Below are 16,347 nucleotides of genomic sequence, written 5' to 3' on the forward strand. Positions count from 1 at the left end.
TCCAAACTCTGCAATTTTTCTTCAAAGCATTTTCATTACCTGACCTTATATTTTATGTTTGTATATCACCTCTCTTCCTCATTTAAATTTAAGTAAATAACCAGTGTGTTTAGTGTTGTCTTCCCAATGCCAAGTGCAATGCCTAGAATTTCATCAATGTTCAATAAAGATTTGTTGACTGACTAAATGAATGAATGAATTAATGAAAGCTATCTGGGACTTAATACAATAAAAATAAATTATATCAATATTAATAGAAAGCTTCAAGATTATTTTCCATTTTAGTAACCAAAATCCATACAAGCAATAATAAATGAATGCTATGCATTTTTCAGAATTTCTTCACTCATGCACATTTTAATTATTTATTTATAAAAATAAAGCTAACTATGTTAATCTACTCACAAAAGAGGCATGATTTGTTACACACTTAATCTTCACTTATGCTCTCTCCCTTTATATCACAAAAATTATATAACATTATGGTTTTAATGTCTTACCTATGAGTGAAATTATTCAAAGAAACATTATCACTTAACCATAATTTATTTTCTTACCTAGGAACCAGGCAGTCAGCTCTCTGAAGAGTTGTGGCATCCAGTTCAAAAAGGGACGCAATGTCATTCCCATGTGGAACTGAGACCAAGGTATACATGATCTTCTCCCCTGCCTGGCGTTTCTTCTTTGAAGTTGGAAGATCTCCATCTCTCTGTTGAGGAGATACAAGACTATTTACTTTTATCAGATTTCCGACTAAATTCTCCAGTTATTTGGGATATAAGGTTTAAATTTGCATATTATTTCTTCATTGGATTACAGCGATGTATATTTCACATTAACCAAAAATAGCAGGTCAGGCCTGACAGCCTTTGAGGCAATTATTATCAACAGTGCTAAGCCTCACACTCCTGGAGGGGTGGCTGAATCTGGGCAAATTATCCAGGCACCGAAAGTCACAATAGTGCTGTTCCCTTCCTTTAGTAAACCTATTTACACAGTAGTAATTTTGACCATTCCACATTTAAAACAAACACAAAGAAGAACTAGTGTGTTGAATCATCGAGATTTCATAAGTCAAAGAGTAAGCATGACAGTGTTTGAGAGCTCCTGCCTAAATCCAAAACCATAAATGGGACATTAACCTGGAGAGAAGGAGAATCACCCGCAACATTCCCATTCAACTCATTGGCTTGTTCCATTAGAACCAAGAACATATTATAATAGCATATGAAGTGAAATAAACTGAGATCATCACAAACAAAAGTCTTCATGATGATGTGAAACTCAGTCAATATTTCTAGGTCACCCTTACCATTTTAAGCAGGCAACCACACAAGATTGATGGTTAGGTATTTCTACTTGAACTTCCCCACGTCCCAATCCTTCGTGGAAGAATTTGATGCACAAGAAACCAAAACATAATATAAGTGTGGTAATTAAGTACAGAAATATAATTACTTATACATATTTATTGAAGTAAATTAAATTTTAAAATGAGAGACAGAGAGAGAGAGAGAAAGAGAGCACCATTTTGTCCCATCACAGGAAGTTGCTCAAAAGGCAAACGAATGCAGTCCATATCCAACCACAAGCATGTATTTAGTGGCTGCTATGACAATAAAGTATTACACCTGATCATTGCAAAACATTCACTTGCATTTCCATCCCAAGATTGTGAACAGCATGTTCCTTGCATCAGAAAACACTTGTAGTTTCATTCTGATGTCTTCTGCAAATGGCGCACAAACTGGTAGCACCTCTGAACTGTGAACAGGCAGAGAAACTGCCAGGGTTTTGCTTTGAACCTAGAACTACTCTAAAAAAATTGTGTCTATTAAAAACTCCAGAGTCAATAAAATATTTGTAAATCATATATCTGATAAGAGAATTGTATCCAAAATATATAAAGAACACTTACAACTCAATCGTAAAAAGACAACCCAATTTAAAATTGAGCAAAGCCTTTCAATACACATTTCTCCATAGGAAACATACAAATGGACAAAAAGCACATGCGATGATGCTCAGCATCATTACTAATTAGTTAAATGGACTAGGATGGCTATAATCACAGAGACAGACGCTGACAACGATTGGTGAGGATGTAGAGAAATCATAACACTCATGGACCACACAAAAACTTGTACATGAATGTTGGTAGCAGCATTATTTATAATAGCCAAAAAGTAGAAAGAACCCAAATGTCTATCAAATGATAAATGGATAAACAAAATGTGGTATATGCACACTGGAATATTATTTGGTTATAAAAAAAAAGAATGAAATACTGATACATTCTACAACATACATGAACCTTGAAAATACTATGCGAAGTGAAAGAAGCCAGACCCAAAAAGCCATATATTGTATGAATCCATATATGAAGTGTCCAGAATAGGCAAATCTATAGCGACAGTAGATTCGTGATTGCCAGGGCCTGGTGGGGAGGGGGAATGTAACAAATATAGCTATTTGGAGGGATGGTAAAACCTCTCACCATTGCCTAGTGTCGATGCAACAAATTAGCATTCCAGGCTTCTTGGAGGAATCCCGTATGTCTAAAAGGAATATGTGTCATCTTATTTCCTAAGCCCTGCACACCAATCTTATAATTATAATTTAGCTTTTAATATAGATTTTCCTTCAAGGAAAATGCATTAACTGATCCAGTGATTTAGATATACTTAGCAATTGAAAGTTGGCATTGTGGTTTATACATCAGTCATCTGTGAGTTCATTTAGCAAGAGTCGATCCACCTGTATGCACTCCCCTTTTTCAATGCTAATAAAATGAATTTTCTAGACTTATAAAAAGACCTTGAGATTGCCCTCCTACCCAATCCTCCTTGGTAACGTCTCCCAGTGGGGGTCCCAACAAAAGTCGTCAGAGACCTACTTTATACTGAACAATAAAAATCTTTTCCAAGCATAGAAAAACCTCACTTTTTGGGGCTAATTTTAAAAGGTCACTCTGAGTTATTCACTATTTAAGACCCATGGTTTAATTTTAATTACATAGGATAAGTGGAATCTACTATTGTACTACTAAATAATTTACTTAGGTCCTTGGGGGGAAAAAGCTTTAATGAATAGATAAGTTTCATTTATAAATAGCCTAATCATTGTTAGTGTGAATAAGAGCTTTTAACCTGTTAAGAAATTTTTAAAGAGTGCTGCATTCTTAAATTTTCTGCTTCCAATCTCTCTTACTCCGTGAATTTGCTTAAACTCTCCTTCAGAAACAGTTTGACAGTAAAATTCAAGCCAGACCCTCAATATTTTTAAAGAGTAAAATATAAATAATGAGCTATAAGTATTACAAGTTTTAAACGTATGGCTCAAGCTTCATTGTACAAGAAAATCAGTCTTATATTTCTATAACACAAAGACAGTTCTGCTCAAAATTATGTGTTTGTGGCTTTTGTATATAAATCCACATCATTTTTTAAGTAAGAAAAAGACACAAAAGCACTAGCTCCCCACAGAGAATTACAGAAGCACAATGCCCTCCCTCTTGCATCATGAGAATCCATTACAGCAGAGCTTAGACAGGTGTTAAATTTAAAATCAGCTGGCTATCCAAAACACTCAATTTAGGGAATGCAGAGCCTCAGAATATTAACCTAGTCTGCTGGGCTCTTATAAAACTAGCATTTTCACTTGGAAGAAAAGGCATGCAGCCTCCCGGGTATAGGAGTTGAAAATCCCTTCTGAAAATCAGGCCCAGTAAACTCATGGCTTCCCTGGCTTCCCCTGCCTGTCCTGGGGCAGCACAGCAGTTAGCCTCCTGTAACACCTTCTCTGTTGACTCATACGTGAGTCATCGGATTTTTAGCAGAGACATCACGTTGCAATGCTGTTGTTAGGAGCCAGAGACATTCTGTAAGAAACAATGTATGCGTTTTCAGGGCTGATTCAGACCTGTGTGAGGCCACAGCAGCATAATGATGTGCAGGCATCTGTGTTTCTGTTCAGACCCTCAGGGGCTCTGCCTGCTGACTTTATGTAACAGACACAATCCTGCCATTTAAAGCTGCAGACACTTCTTTTACCATGGTTCCTTAACAATCCGTTATTCTCAAACAAAACCCTAATATGACCCCTTTTTCTTTTCCTTATCACACTACCACTGATGAATATATAGTAAAACTCAAGGAAATGTTTTACTTAGATGTGATAGATGGTGGTCTTTCAGAATCCGGTACTCACCAACCTACCCACCCTACCCCCAAAACAAAAAATTCTACAAAATAGAATTTTCAAGTATATTTCATCAACATTTCATAGTTCCTAGAACATTTTTGTTTGCGTATGTTTATACACAAAGACAGATGATTCTCACCCTAACCGGTTTGGCTCAGTGGATAGAGCATCGGCCCGTGGACTGAAGGGGTCCCGGGTTCAATTCTGGTCAGGGCATGCACCATGGTTGTGGGCTCGATCCCCAGTAGGGGGTGTGCAGGAGGCAGCTGATCAATGTTTCTCATCAATGTTTCTAACTCTCTATCCCTCTCCCTTCCTCTCTGTAAAATCAATAAAAATGTATTTTAAAAAAAGACTGATGGTTCTCAACAGGAAGAAAGTCTGGCCCCCAGGAGGGCATTTGGCAATTTCCAGATACACTTATAGTTCTACAGCTTGGGAGAGGGAGAGCCACTGCTGGCATCCAGTGAATATAGCACCCATGGAGGCTGCTGAACATCCTACAATGCAAAGGAAAACCCCCCACAACAAAGAATCATTGGACCTAAGACATCAGTATTGCTGAGGACAGCGCAGACAGAAGACACTCCCTTGAAAAAATCAGATCACATCCCACATAAATATGGTCATGTTCAAATGGGCAGTGCCATTCCCCAAAAACCCCTTCAAGGAGCCATTTGAAGAGATGAGCAGCCTTTCAAGGAGAAGAAACAAATGACTGTCAGGTTCCCGGCCGGGCTTGACACAGCTCCAGTATTTACAGAGTCCCTGTGGATGCCATACATTTGTAAGATTGGAAATAATAGGCTCTTTTGTAGAATAAATACAGCAATTTGGGTCTTAATGGGAGCTCTGACACACACCACCTCATTTCAGCAGCACCATGCATTAACCTTTGACACTTCAAACATGGAAGGCAGCGTTTTGATAAAGGTTGATAAATTACAGGGAAAATATTAACTGGATATTAAACAGACAACACAGGGAAAATTAGGAAAGAAAGTAATTAGCATGGTCACAGTGAACTTGGGGTTACTGGAGCCCAGATCTGAGGTGAGAGAGAATTCTATTCTGCTTTGGGAAATTGGTTTCATTTTTCATAGGTGAAACTCTAACTGCTCCTTTGTTTTCTTTTTTTTACACAGAAACGTAATTATTGCTAGGTGGTAAATGGTCTATAAAATGAGGAGCCCTATTGTTAGCTTTATTGTTCCATATTCTAGGTTTTATTTACTTTCAAGCTGGGGATTTTTGGAGAGGAAAAGAATAGAATAAAATGCCTGCATTTGGATGTGTCTCTGAGATGACAGATGACATCCAGTCATAAACTTCTACAGCAAAGGCAGAGCCACCTGTGTGACCTGCAATTAAAGTATTGCTCAAACAAAAGAGTGGCCTTTCTCACCTTTAGAGGTGAATGAAGAAATTATATTCCAGAATCAGAAGGAAAAAAAAAAAATCTATCACGTCTAAGTGAAAGCTTAACTAACACAAAGAGTGGGCTTCATCGTGGATTTATTACTTATATTCTTTATGCTGCTCCATAAACCTTCATACTCTCTATTCTCCCACTCAGCTCTGCCCAGAATTATTAGCACCACCACCAAATAGTATGTAGCTGAAAGGAGATGAGCTCAGAAATTCACTTCAATTCAGTTGCACTATTTGAAGCTTTGATATGATGCCTTTTGAGTAGCACACTTTAGAATATCAGAAAAATTAGTCATCTAGTTGTTTGATGCTTCAATGTCCCCCTGTAAGTAGAACCCAGATTATTCCAAATAAAAAAGATTGGCCCTAACCGGTTTGGTTCAGTGGATGGAGCGTTGGCCTGCGAACTGAAGGGTCCCAGGTTCGATTCCGGTTAAGGGCATGTACCTTGGTTGTGGGCACATCCGTGGTGGGGGGTGTGAAGGAGGCAGCTGATCGATATTTCTCTCTCATCGATGTTTCTAACTCTCTATCCCTCTCCCTTCCTCTCTGTAAAAAATCAATAAGATATATTTTTAAAAAAGATTGTCCTACTGTCCTATTTAAATATGATGCCATAATTCCATTTCTCCTGCCTAATTTCTTTTCACTTCCGAAAACTAAATCTAGACCCACCATATCTCTCAGATGCTAGCTGTCTTCAGTGTTCAATCACAAATGGCCTTCAAGTTGCTAGAAATCTTCCTAAATATCCACTAGTAGACACCTTATAATCTAAGCCATATCATTCATCTTTTCCCTTTTAGCTTTGATCCACAGCCTCTAATCAGAGAATCTCCCTCAGAGACCCTCGTCTTGAAATTTCCTATTAACTTTTCAATTTGTTCATATAAAATATAAACAATATATTTGGGATTTGTTCGGGGGGGAGAAACAATTCTACTCACCACATTTTTTCCTTCATTTTGGGCATCTCGATAATCAGGATTAAGCTAAAAAACAAACAAACAAAAAAACTAGTTTGAACTGCTATTAAAAGCACATTAACAAGATCAATGATCTTTAATTCAGTTCACTATTGTACCCTTAACTAAGTATAATATGAAAAGAAGCTAAGAAAGAAACCATTAGCAAACATTACAATTTAAAACATCACCTTCAAACTTTAGTTGAAGGAGACAGGAGCTAAAATGCCAGGTGTATGGGCTTTATAAGAAGAGTTGACATCTTTGAACAGGTGAGAGCTGACAATCCCACCTCCTCTGAGGAAGCATTCAAAAGAGTTCATTTTACACACTACAAATTCTACCACTGACTAATAACTCAGACACCAGTTTTCAAAAATACAGCAAAGGAAAGTTTTAACAATGAGTCAAGATCATGCTCCACAAGCTATACACACAAGAAAAGAAAACTGAGCAAAAGGGGAGCAATATATCAGATATACTAGTGGCCTGGTGCACAAAATTTGTGCATGGGAGCAGGGGGGGTGGTTCCCTCAGCCCAGCCTGCACCCTCTCCAATCGGGGACCCCTTGGGGGATGTCCGACTGCTGGTTTAGGCCCGATCCCTATGGATCCTAACCACTCACCTTCCTGCCTGCCTGAGAGCCCCTAACTGCCTCTGCCTGCCTGCCTGAGAGCCCCTAATTGCCCTCCCCTGACAGCCTGGTTGCCCCCAACTGCCCTCCCCTGACAGCCTGATCTCGCCCCCAACTGCTCTCCCCTGCCAGCCTAATCTCACCCCCAACAGCCCTCCCCTGACAGCCTGATTTTGCCCCCAACTGCTCTCCCCTGCCGACCTGATCTCCCCTAACTGCCTCTGCCTGCCTGATTGCCCTTAACTGCCTCCCCCTGGCCTGATATTTCCCCCAAATGCCCTCCCCTGCCAGCCTGGTTGCTCCCAACTGCCCTCCCCTGCCAGCCTGGTTGCCCCCAAATGCCCTCCCCTACCGACCTGATCTCACCCCCAACTTCCCTATCCTGCCGGCCTGATTGCCCCTAACTGCCTCTGCCTCGGCCCCCACCACCATGGCTTTGTCCAGAAGAAGTAGGACATCTGGAAGATGGCTTGTCAACCCAGTCTAATTAACATATTACCCTTTTATTAGTATAGACATCAGATATGTGAGCTAATAATGCATGAGGACTACTGAAACAAACAAACAACAGCGTATGTCTGTGGGCGTGGACGGTGGAGTTTATTCATTCCAATAAGAAGAATGAATTTTCCACATGTGTTGTCTTTCAGACTGCAATCTTTTCTTTTAATAATTAATATAGGGTTGCTGCTTCAGTGAATTTATTAAAGTGATAATAACAGTGAGGATAAGGAGAAGGTTGAGGAGGAGAAGGAGGGAAAAGAGAAGCCGCACAAATAAATCTCTGGCTATATAAATTCACAAATATTAACTAAAGGCCAAATAAATATATGCTTCAATGTATGTTGTAATTATACTATTGCTTTCCTTCTCTAAATATAATATGAGCAGTAATTATTAACATAAGTAAACTAAGGATAAATTGAAAAAAAATATATTTCTCAAAAAGAAGATAAAAGACATGGTCATATGGAGATTCCTGACTATTTTACTACTTTAAAGAAAATATTTCCTTATGTTAAAAATAAATTATAAATCTGGCATTGGGAAGAATGACCTAATATGCTATCCAATCATTTATCCAAAAAATATTAATAGAGAGTCTATAATGGGTAAAGTACAGTGGCATATGGTATTTTAGGAAAAACAAAGAGAATATGGTCCCTGACCACAAGACCATACAATCTAGGAGGAGAAATAAGACATAAATACAGTTAGCCTAAATACAAAATAGAATGTGGCAAGAGATATAAGACAGGAATGAATAATTTATAAATAATATAGGTCAGAAGAAGGAGGAATCTGTGGTTGGAAAATTTATTCAAGAATAAATGCATACCCTGGTCGGTGAGTTCAATGGTTAGAGCATCAGCCTGTGCATCAAAGGGTCTCCAGTTGGATTCCCAGTCAAGAGCACATACCTGGATTGCAGGTTCAATCCCAGGCCCCTGTCAGGGTGAATGTGGGAGGCAACCAATCTATCTGTCACTTTCACATCTGTCTCCTCTTCTCTTCTCTTCTCTTCTCTTCTCTTCTCTTCTCTTCTCTTCTCTTCTCTTCTCTCTTTTCCTTCCTCTCTCTAAAATCAATTTTTTTAAAAACAGACTACATTCATGGAGAAGGTAGCATTTGAGAAAAGCCTTGAAGGATGGGCAGAATTGTAACTGGCAAAGAAGGAAAGAAGGAGTGAAGCAGACAGGCAGTGCAAGGGAGTGGGTGCCATGTAGGTGAGAAGATGAGATTTGCTCAGAGAAGACCCATAAATGTCACTTAAGCAATACTTTTTTATGCTTTTAAAGGTTACTCCTTCCTCCCTATAATTATCCTATTAGAAGTGATTCTTAACCCCACTTTACAGAGGAGGCCCCGGGGACACATCAAAGGAAGTACTTGTGCAAAGTCTCGCCGCTGGTGAGTGGCAGGGCGATTTGGAAGCACTGCTCTGAAGGTTCCAAGGCCACATCTTTTAGTTCCGACAGCGTGACTCCCTTCCTGCCTCCTAAGGAGGAGTGGTGTGGCCCAAGGTGGGAAGGAAGTCCAGCCAGACCAATGGGGACTGGAAGCCACAGGCTAACAGGTTTGCATCTTCAGTACAATTTTGAATATCCTTGGGAAACATTTGCAGAAACAAGACATTAAAAATCCTCAACTGGCCATGGAGACAGAGGATGAAAGAGTCAAAGTAGCCATGGCTGGAGTAAGAGGTGGTAGAGAGCCAACAAAAATGGCAGCGCTGACATGGGGAGGAGAACATGGATACCGAAGATTTTACAGAGTCAGTCAGTAGAATCTAAAGGTGTAAACTGAGAGAGAAAAACATGTTTATCATGACTCGCAAGTTTGTAACCCTGAACTAAGAAAATTCACTATTTTGCAGGAAAATAATTCCATCTTAGGTATATATATATTTTTTCAATGGCAGTGGGCATCTGAGATCAAATTAATGGGCCACTAAAGCCATGGGAGTGAGTGACGACAGAGAATACAAAGAACGAATACCCACTGCTAACCTCTGAAGGGAGTTCTCATTTAAATGGCCAAAGACGACTAGAAAGAAAAGTCACGTAGAGAATGTCACGCCAGGATAGAAAAGTGGCAGACAGAGAGTATAGAAAGTCATGGTCGTACCACAATCAAATGAAAGACAAGTGCAACTTCCATCTAACACAATAGCAAGAAACAAACCGAAAGCAGGTAAGTTCAAAAGGAAAATGTTACTTTTTAATGTTACTTCTTTAATCTATTACTCTTGTACATGACATTAAAGTCATTAAGTCATCATGTGTGTATTCTTAAATGTTCATATATGTATATTCCTCTTTCTAATTACTGGCCTTTCAGAGCCAATCTATTATTATGATTGATAAGTCTAAACAAAGAAGAGAATAACATTTACTAAATGTTTATATGTGCCAGGCACAATTTATATTTTGATATATAATTTTTACTTGATATACTAGTATAATATCTGCTATATAAATATTTGTGTATATAGGATCAGGTATGTATGTTCTATTGTATTTATGTATATGTGTGTGCGTGCGTGTGTGTGTGTGTGTGTGTATATATATATACATACATATATATGTATATATATATATATATATATATATATATATATATATATTCATACACATACATACAAACCCTGCTCTCCAGATAAACTTAGGGATATTTAAAACTATAGCCCTAATATTGATAAGAGCCTATGCCAATGTTCAGGATCTTGAATACTGTTTTAACTAATTAATTAAATCCAAAGGCCATTGCATATTTAGAAAATAAGTATTTACTGCCATCTGGTGGAAGTTTTGCCTACCTACAAACAAATAAGCAGGTTAAAAAGGCAATATAAAATCTTTAACCGGTAACATTATTTTGCACTACTCAAATCTATCCTGCTTTAGTAATATTCAAAGAAAGATGGTGTAGAAAGCAGCAGATCAGAAATTGTGATGCCTGATTTATAATTCTTCCCACGACTGGAAAGTACTATTTACTGAGACTCCCTTATTATCATATTCAAAATACAATAAAATTACTTTCTCCCCCAGAGATATAGCTGTTAACGCTCCTGTACCAATAGGTGACAAGAGTAAAAGATTTATGGCAAACTGGCGATGAGTGTGCTGACAGCTGACAATTGTGCTGTGTGTGTCTGTCTTCCTTCCCCTCGTGTCACCTAATTACATGAATGGCCCACAGAAACAGATATTATAGGGAGAGAACTGAACCGTAATGCAGTACCTGATGAAGTCACAAATATATTATCTCATTCATAATTAAACACTTTATTCCACATTTTGTCCACAGCTTTACAGCACTGTGTATTTCTCCAAAACGAATCTTAAATTCTATAAAGCAATACTGTTGGAATCTCTTAAATTGAATAAGGGTCCATTTCTAAACCCCAACTTACTTTAGTATCTATGATATTGTGAGTTATAATAAAGAATATATATTTGGTCTTCAGCTCCTTTTCTAGCACAGAGCTTCTAAAACCCTTGGAATTTCTGGTGGTGAGAAATATAAAGGTGTCTTTTGTAACATTAAAAAGATGACTTTGGAATGCCCCTAGGTAACCTAAGGATGGAGGCTATGATTGCAGGGTTGGGACTTTACAAGGCAGGATGGTGACTTGTTCACCAATGGCCAATGATTTAATCAATCATCCTATATAATAAAAGTGTAATATGCAAATCTACTGAACAGTGAAACCACTGATCGGCAGGGGGTGGGGCCAACGAGCAGGTGGCGCCAGGCCAGCCAAGGTGCATGCATGCCAGCGGGCAGAGGGAGGGGACGGCGATGGGGTGGAGGAGCGGTGGCCAGCGGCAGGGTGATGAAAGCCTGCCCAGTCGCCTCCTGCAGAGGGAGGCCACCAGTGACAGCGGGTGCAATGGGGGGTGGGGCCAGCCGCTCTTGCCCGCACTGTCTCCTGCTTGGCCAGCCAGTCACCTCCTGCAGAGGGAGGCCAGACTGCGGCTCCCTGCGGGGAGCAGGCCTAAGCTGTCAGTTGGACATCCCCTGAGGGTTCCTGGACGGCAAGAGGGTGCAGGCCGAGCTGAGGGACCCCGGGCCTCTAGTAACTGTATAATGAAGCCTCCATAAAAATTCAAGAAGACAGGGCTCATCTTCTGACTAGCTTATTTTGCTTAGCATAATACTCTCCAGGTCCCTCCATGCTATCTCAAGGCTAAGACATCATTCTTTTTTCTTTTGTTTCCCCTTTTTTAAAAATCTTTATTGTTGAAAGTATTACATATGTCCCCTTTTTTCCCCCACCTACTCCCTCCAGCCCACCCTTACCCCTCGCCCCAGGCCCTCACCACCCCACTGTCTGCATCCATGGCTTATGCATATATGCATACAAAGTTTTTGGTTAATTACCTCCCACCCATCCACCCTCCCCTGCCTTCCCTCCGAGATTCCGCACTCTGTTCCATGTTTCCATGTCTCTGGATCCACTCCATTCATCAGTTGATTTTGTGACTTAGATTCCACATATGAGTGAGATCATGTGATACTTGTCCTTCTCTGACTGGCTTTTTCACTGAGCATAATACTCTCCAGGTCCTTCCATGCTGTCTCAAAGGTTAAGAGATCCTTCTTTTTAACGGCTGCATAGTATTCCATGATGTAAATGTACCACCGCTTTTTTATTCACTCATCTACTGATGAGCACTTGGGCAGTTTCCAGATCCCTTAGCTATTGTAAATTGTGCTGCTATGAACATACGGGTACACACATTCTTTGTGATTGGTGCTTCAGGTTTCTTGGGATATATTCCTAGTTCCTCTTTAAACACAGATTTATTTGAAACACAGTTCTTTAAAGATAAAACCCATTCTCCTTAGCTTAGTATATGTGGCCTGGAAAAGGCAGCTGCCCTACATTTCTGGCCCCGCCCCTCTCCTCCACCCTTCTACCACCACACCCTATGTGTGACATATGTATCACATCCATGGAACTCGTTTGTACGATACCCCAGGCCTCCTCCCCTGTGGAAAAGCTGTCCCCACTGCCCGAGCACACTCTCTCTTTCGCACCTGCCTTCCTCTTCCATCGGGCAGGTCCTCCTCTTGGCCTCCTCACCCTTCCTTGTACCTCCCTGGCACCTTTACCAAAGGTGTATTGCACGTTAGTGCTTTCTCATAAGCCCTCCACAATCCAATTTGCCACCATATGTTTACCTCAAGGTACTGAGAGCTCTTCAAGGGTGGAAATTAGATTTTTCTAATGACATCACTGGTATCTACCAAATGTTTACAAATAGCGGTCCAATCCCAACCTCCAGGGTAGCTGCCAGGATCAACTTCAAACTTCACTCCTATTACTAATTAGATCCCATTCAAACACTTCCCTTTCAAAACCTACAAACAAAGGGTTTGTCACTCAGTAATTCTGGTTGGAACCCATTTCTTTCAGCTGCCCTCTCTTTTTACATTGTCTACACAGGATTTAGACATTCCACATCTCTATCTGTCTCCTTGGCAATGTCAACAAGGATTTTCCTTTTATTTCTCTGCCAACCTGTGTCTATTGCATAGAGAACCATGGAAAAGCTCACCCCAAGCAAGAGCCTTCTTTAGTTAATCTCACACAAACCTGACTCTACCTGCACACACACATAATCAGCCCTCCACGACCTTGCCTGCTGATAATCCTGTCATCTATTATGTGCTGCTTTCTAAACTAGAAGGTTAGAAAGGGCAAGGACTGAGTCCTCTTGTTTCCTGCTCTACCTGCAGCATTCTCTACCGTGCTGTGCAGTCAGCGGGCACTAGAGAAACATATTAACCCTTTGCACTCGCTTGCTTTTTTCTCGATTCCTTTATTCTAATGCTAACCGTGTCGAGTCACACTCGACATCCGAGTGCAAAAGGTTAAAGCAGGTATGAAATCTTAAAGATGGTGTTTGCTGTTTTATAAGTTCCAAAATAATTACTCACAACTCCAGCATTTTCAACATCAAAACATGTGTGTCTTGTTTTTTAAGTAGTATCTAGGTATTAAAATAAAACTGAAAAATAAATAAAAGCCATGGAGCTTTTTCTCTCTTACAATAAAACAAATGCTTCTAGGATGTTACAACTCAACATGTTGGGAACTCCCCACCCCGCCTCAATGACAGGAACAATGCTTTGCAATTAAAGATCTGGGCATCTTTAAAAAGCAAAAGGATGATCATTGTTTTTCAACTGTCACAGGCTAGTTTCCACCTATTGTTGAAAACCAGTGTTTTATCAAGCGACAGCGACTACAATCGCTGCGACTCTGCCACACCTCTGGACGCTTTCCCACCAGCAGCACAGCATCTGAGGTAGGACTTGTCTGGACAGAGCCGACATATGAAGCGTAAAACCCCAACTAATGGATGTCAGTATTTTGAAACTATGACTTCTTTTTTGATACTACAATACTACACAGAATCACCCAATCTGTTATACTAGTTAAAGTCAGTAGAAAATAGATTCCTAGCTTTCAATTTTCAGATATGTATTAATGCTTAATTCTCACCTTGCCATAAAAAAGATGTTATCTAAAGTATTAAAGATGACAGAAGAGATCCTACAAACACATCAGACTCTTTAATGAACGAAATAGCATCTGACATTTAAAGTCATGTTCTCTAGAAATGCAATGAAAAGACAATCTTTCAAGTTCTTGTACAGGTCTGAGCTGCTTTCTACTTTTCAGTGTTTAATAACTCGTTCATTTATGTATCGAAATCATGGATCTTCATTTAAGTGAATAAACAATTTAATTCTTAACAATTCAATCATTTGAATGTATCAAATGACACAAGTTTTAATTACAGAAATTAATGAGGAAAACTAACAATATGTAATTATATTGTTTTTGTAGACAACATCCGTAGCTAAAACATCCATTGATTGAAAAGTGAATTAAGAAAAAGAACCACGAACATAAAAGCCAAAAGAATTTTAATCCTAGTTTATCTTTTATGAGACATCTAGTAGACTTTTCTAATTCTTTTTCTAGATAAAAATTTTCTACCTGATACTTAATTTTGCTTCAAACAGTTACTTTTCAAAAAACTTCAAAACAAGTATAAGGAGCCCAAAAATTGCAAAGCTATATTTCATTCAGCTGAAGGGATTCATAAATAATGAGTCAGGTATTTATAAAATAAGAAGAATCCTTATTTATCACATAATAAAATGAATCATGCCGCTTACCTTGAGCCACACACTCACTGTGCCAAGCACTTTACCTCATTCAATTCTCTTAGTAATCTTATTATATAAATATTGTGATTATCCCCGTTTCACCAGAGGATATTGAAGCTTAGAGAGATTAATTTGCCCAAATGTGGTTCCAAATGCTTCTCAGATACAAATCCCTAAATTCTCCTTCCCATTATAGAAGCCTGAATAGCTTCTTTATACTCCTTCATTCATTCCAAATATATTCATCAAATAAGTTCTAGGCACTGTCCTAGGTGCAGGGGAAACAGTGGTGATGTTAAGAAAATTCCCTGTCTTAATAGAACATACATTCTGATAGAGAAAGATAATAGGTATGTATAATATAAAATGCACAACAAATCAGATGGTAGTAAACACAGATTAATAGGATGGAGAGGGCCATGGGGGTGGGTACCAGTTTAGACAGGGGATCAGCATGTTTATAGAAATGTCCTATTTCCCATACCTTTTCCTCATCAGTTCTCCATCCTCATTTCCTTACCCTCCCTCACATCTAAACCCCAAAGTTAGATAAGTAATACCAAAAACTCCAAGACCAAATGCTGGTTGTAAATCCCAGAAGGAACTAAGTTGAAAAACAAAAACAGAGTTGAGGAGAGTAGAATGAAAGGATCTTTTCATACATCTTTATAAAAACAAAACAGCATTTTCTAAATTATTTTCAAGTTAGATAACCAAACTTTAATCAAATCATTTCTAAAACCTCTATGCTTTTACTTCTCTCCACCCTTCATGTCTATCTGATTGTCAGCATGCTTTTAGCGGAGAAAGAAAAGAGCTTACATGTTTTTACCATATTTATTGACAGTTCTCAGACAATTCTATGTCTGAGGAAGAAAACCCTTTCCTCTCCAGGGGTGTCAACAATGAAAGCCACCCAACAGTGAAACAGTGGCCACTGGAGATAAACCTGAAACTACCCAGACCATACAACAATGAGCTGATCACCTCTCCAATGCAGACACTCTGAAAGAGTGAAATTCCATGGGAAATTTTAGGACCAATCACATGAATATGCAAATCAGATACCCCATTCCACTTGACCTTCCAGTAAACCAACCCCCAGGGTTCTGCTGTTGTTTAATATTTTTATTGCTGACACTATTACAGATGTCCTCCATTGTCCCCCCTTTACTCACCTCATGCCAGCCCCAGGCCTCATTCCCCCTCCCTCTGGCCATCACCACACTGTTGTCTGCGTCCATGGGCTATGCATATATGTTCTTTGCCTAATCTCTTCACCTTTCATCCAGTTCCCCCCGCCCCCTTCCCTCTGGCATATGTCAGTCTGTTCCATGTACCCATGCCTCTGATTCTATGTTGTTTAATTTAAAGACAAATATTATTTTAAGGCTTCAGTTAATATTCACATTTGAAGA

The 16,347-nt window shown here is 39.3% G+C and overlaps 1 protein-coding gene across 2 annotated transcripts in view; it reads right to left on the bottom strand.

Annotated features, from left to right (window-relative positions):
* The window catches only part of ITPR2 (inositol 1,4,5-trisphosphate receptor type 2), a 427,719-nt gene that overhangs the window by 306,992 nt on the left and 104,380 nt on the right, over nt 1-16,347 (bottom strand). For both annotated transcript variants that reach the window (XM_079773600.1, XM_079773601.1), the window contains exons 10-11: nt 6,582-6,626; nt 558-709 (exon numbers count right to left, since the gene is read on the bottom strand). In XM_079773600.1, the coding sequence (XP_079629726.1) occupies nt 558-709; nt 6,582-6,626 (197 nt within the window). The remainder of the gene's footprint in view (nt 1-557; nt 710-6,581; nt 6,627-16,347) is intronic.

This window comes from Cnephaeus nilssonii, assembly GCF_951640355.1.
Source record: "Cnephaeus nilssonii genome assembly, chromosome: 6".
Classification (NCBI taxonomy): Eukaryota; Metazoa; Chordata; class Mammalia; order Chiroptera; family Vespertilionidae; genus Cnephaeus; species Cnephaeus nilssonii.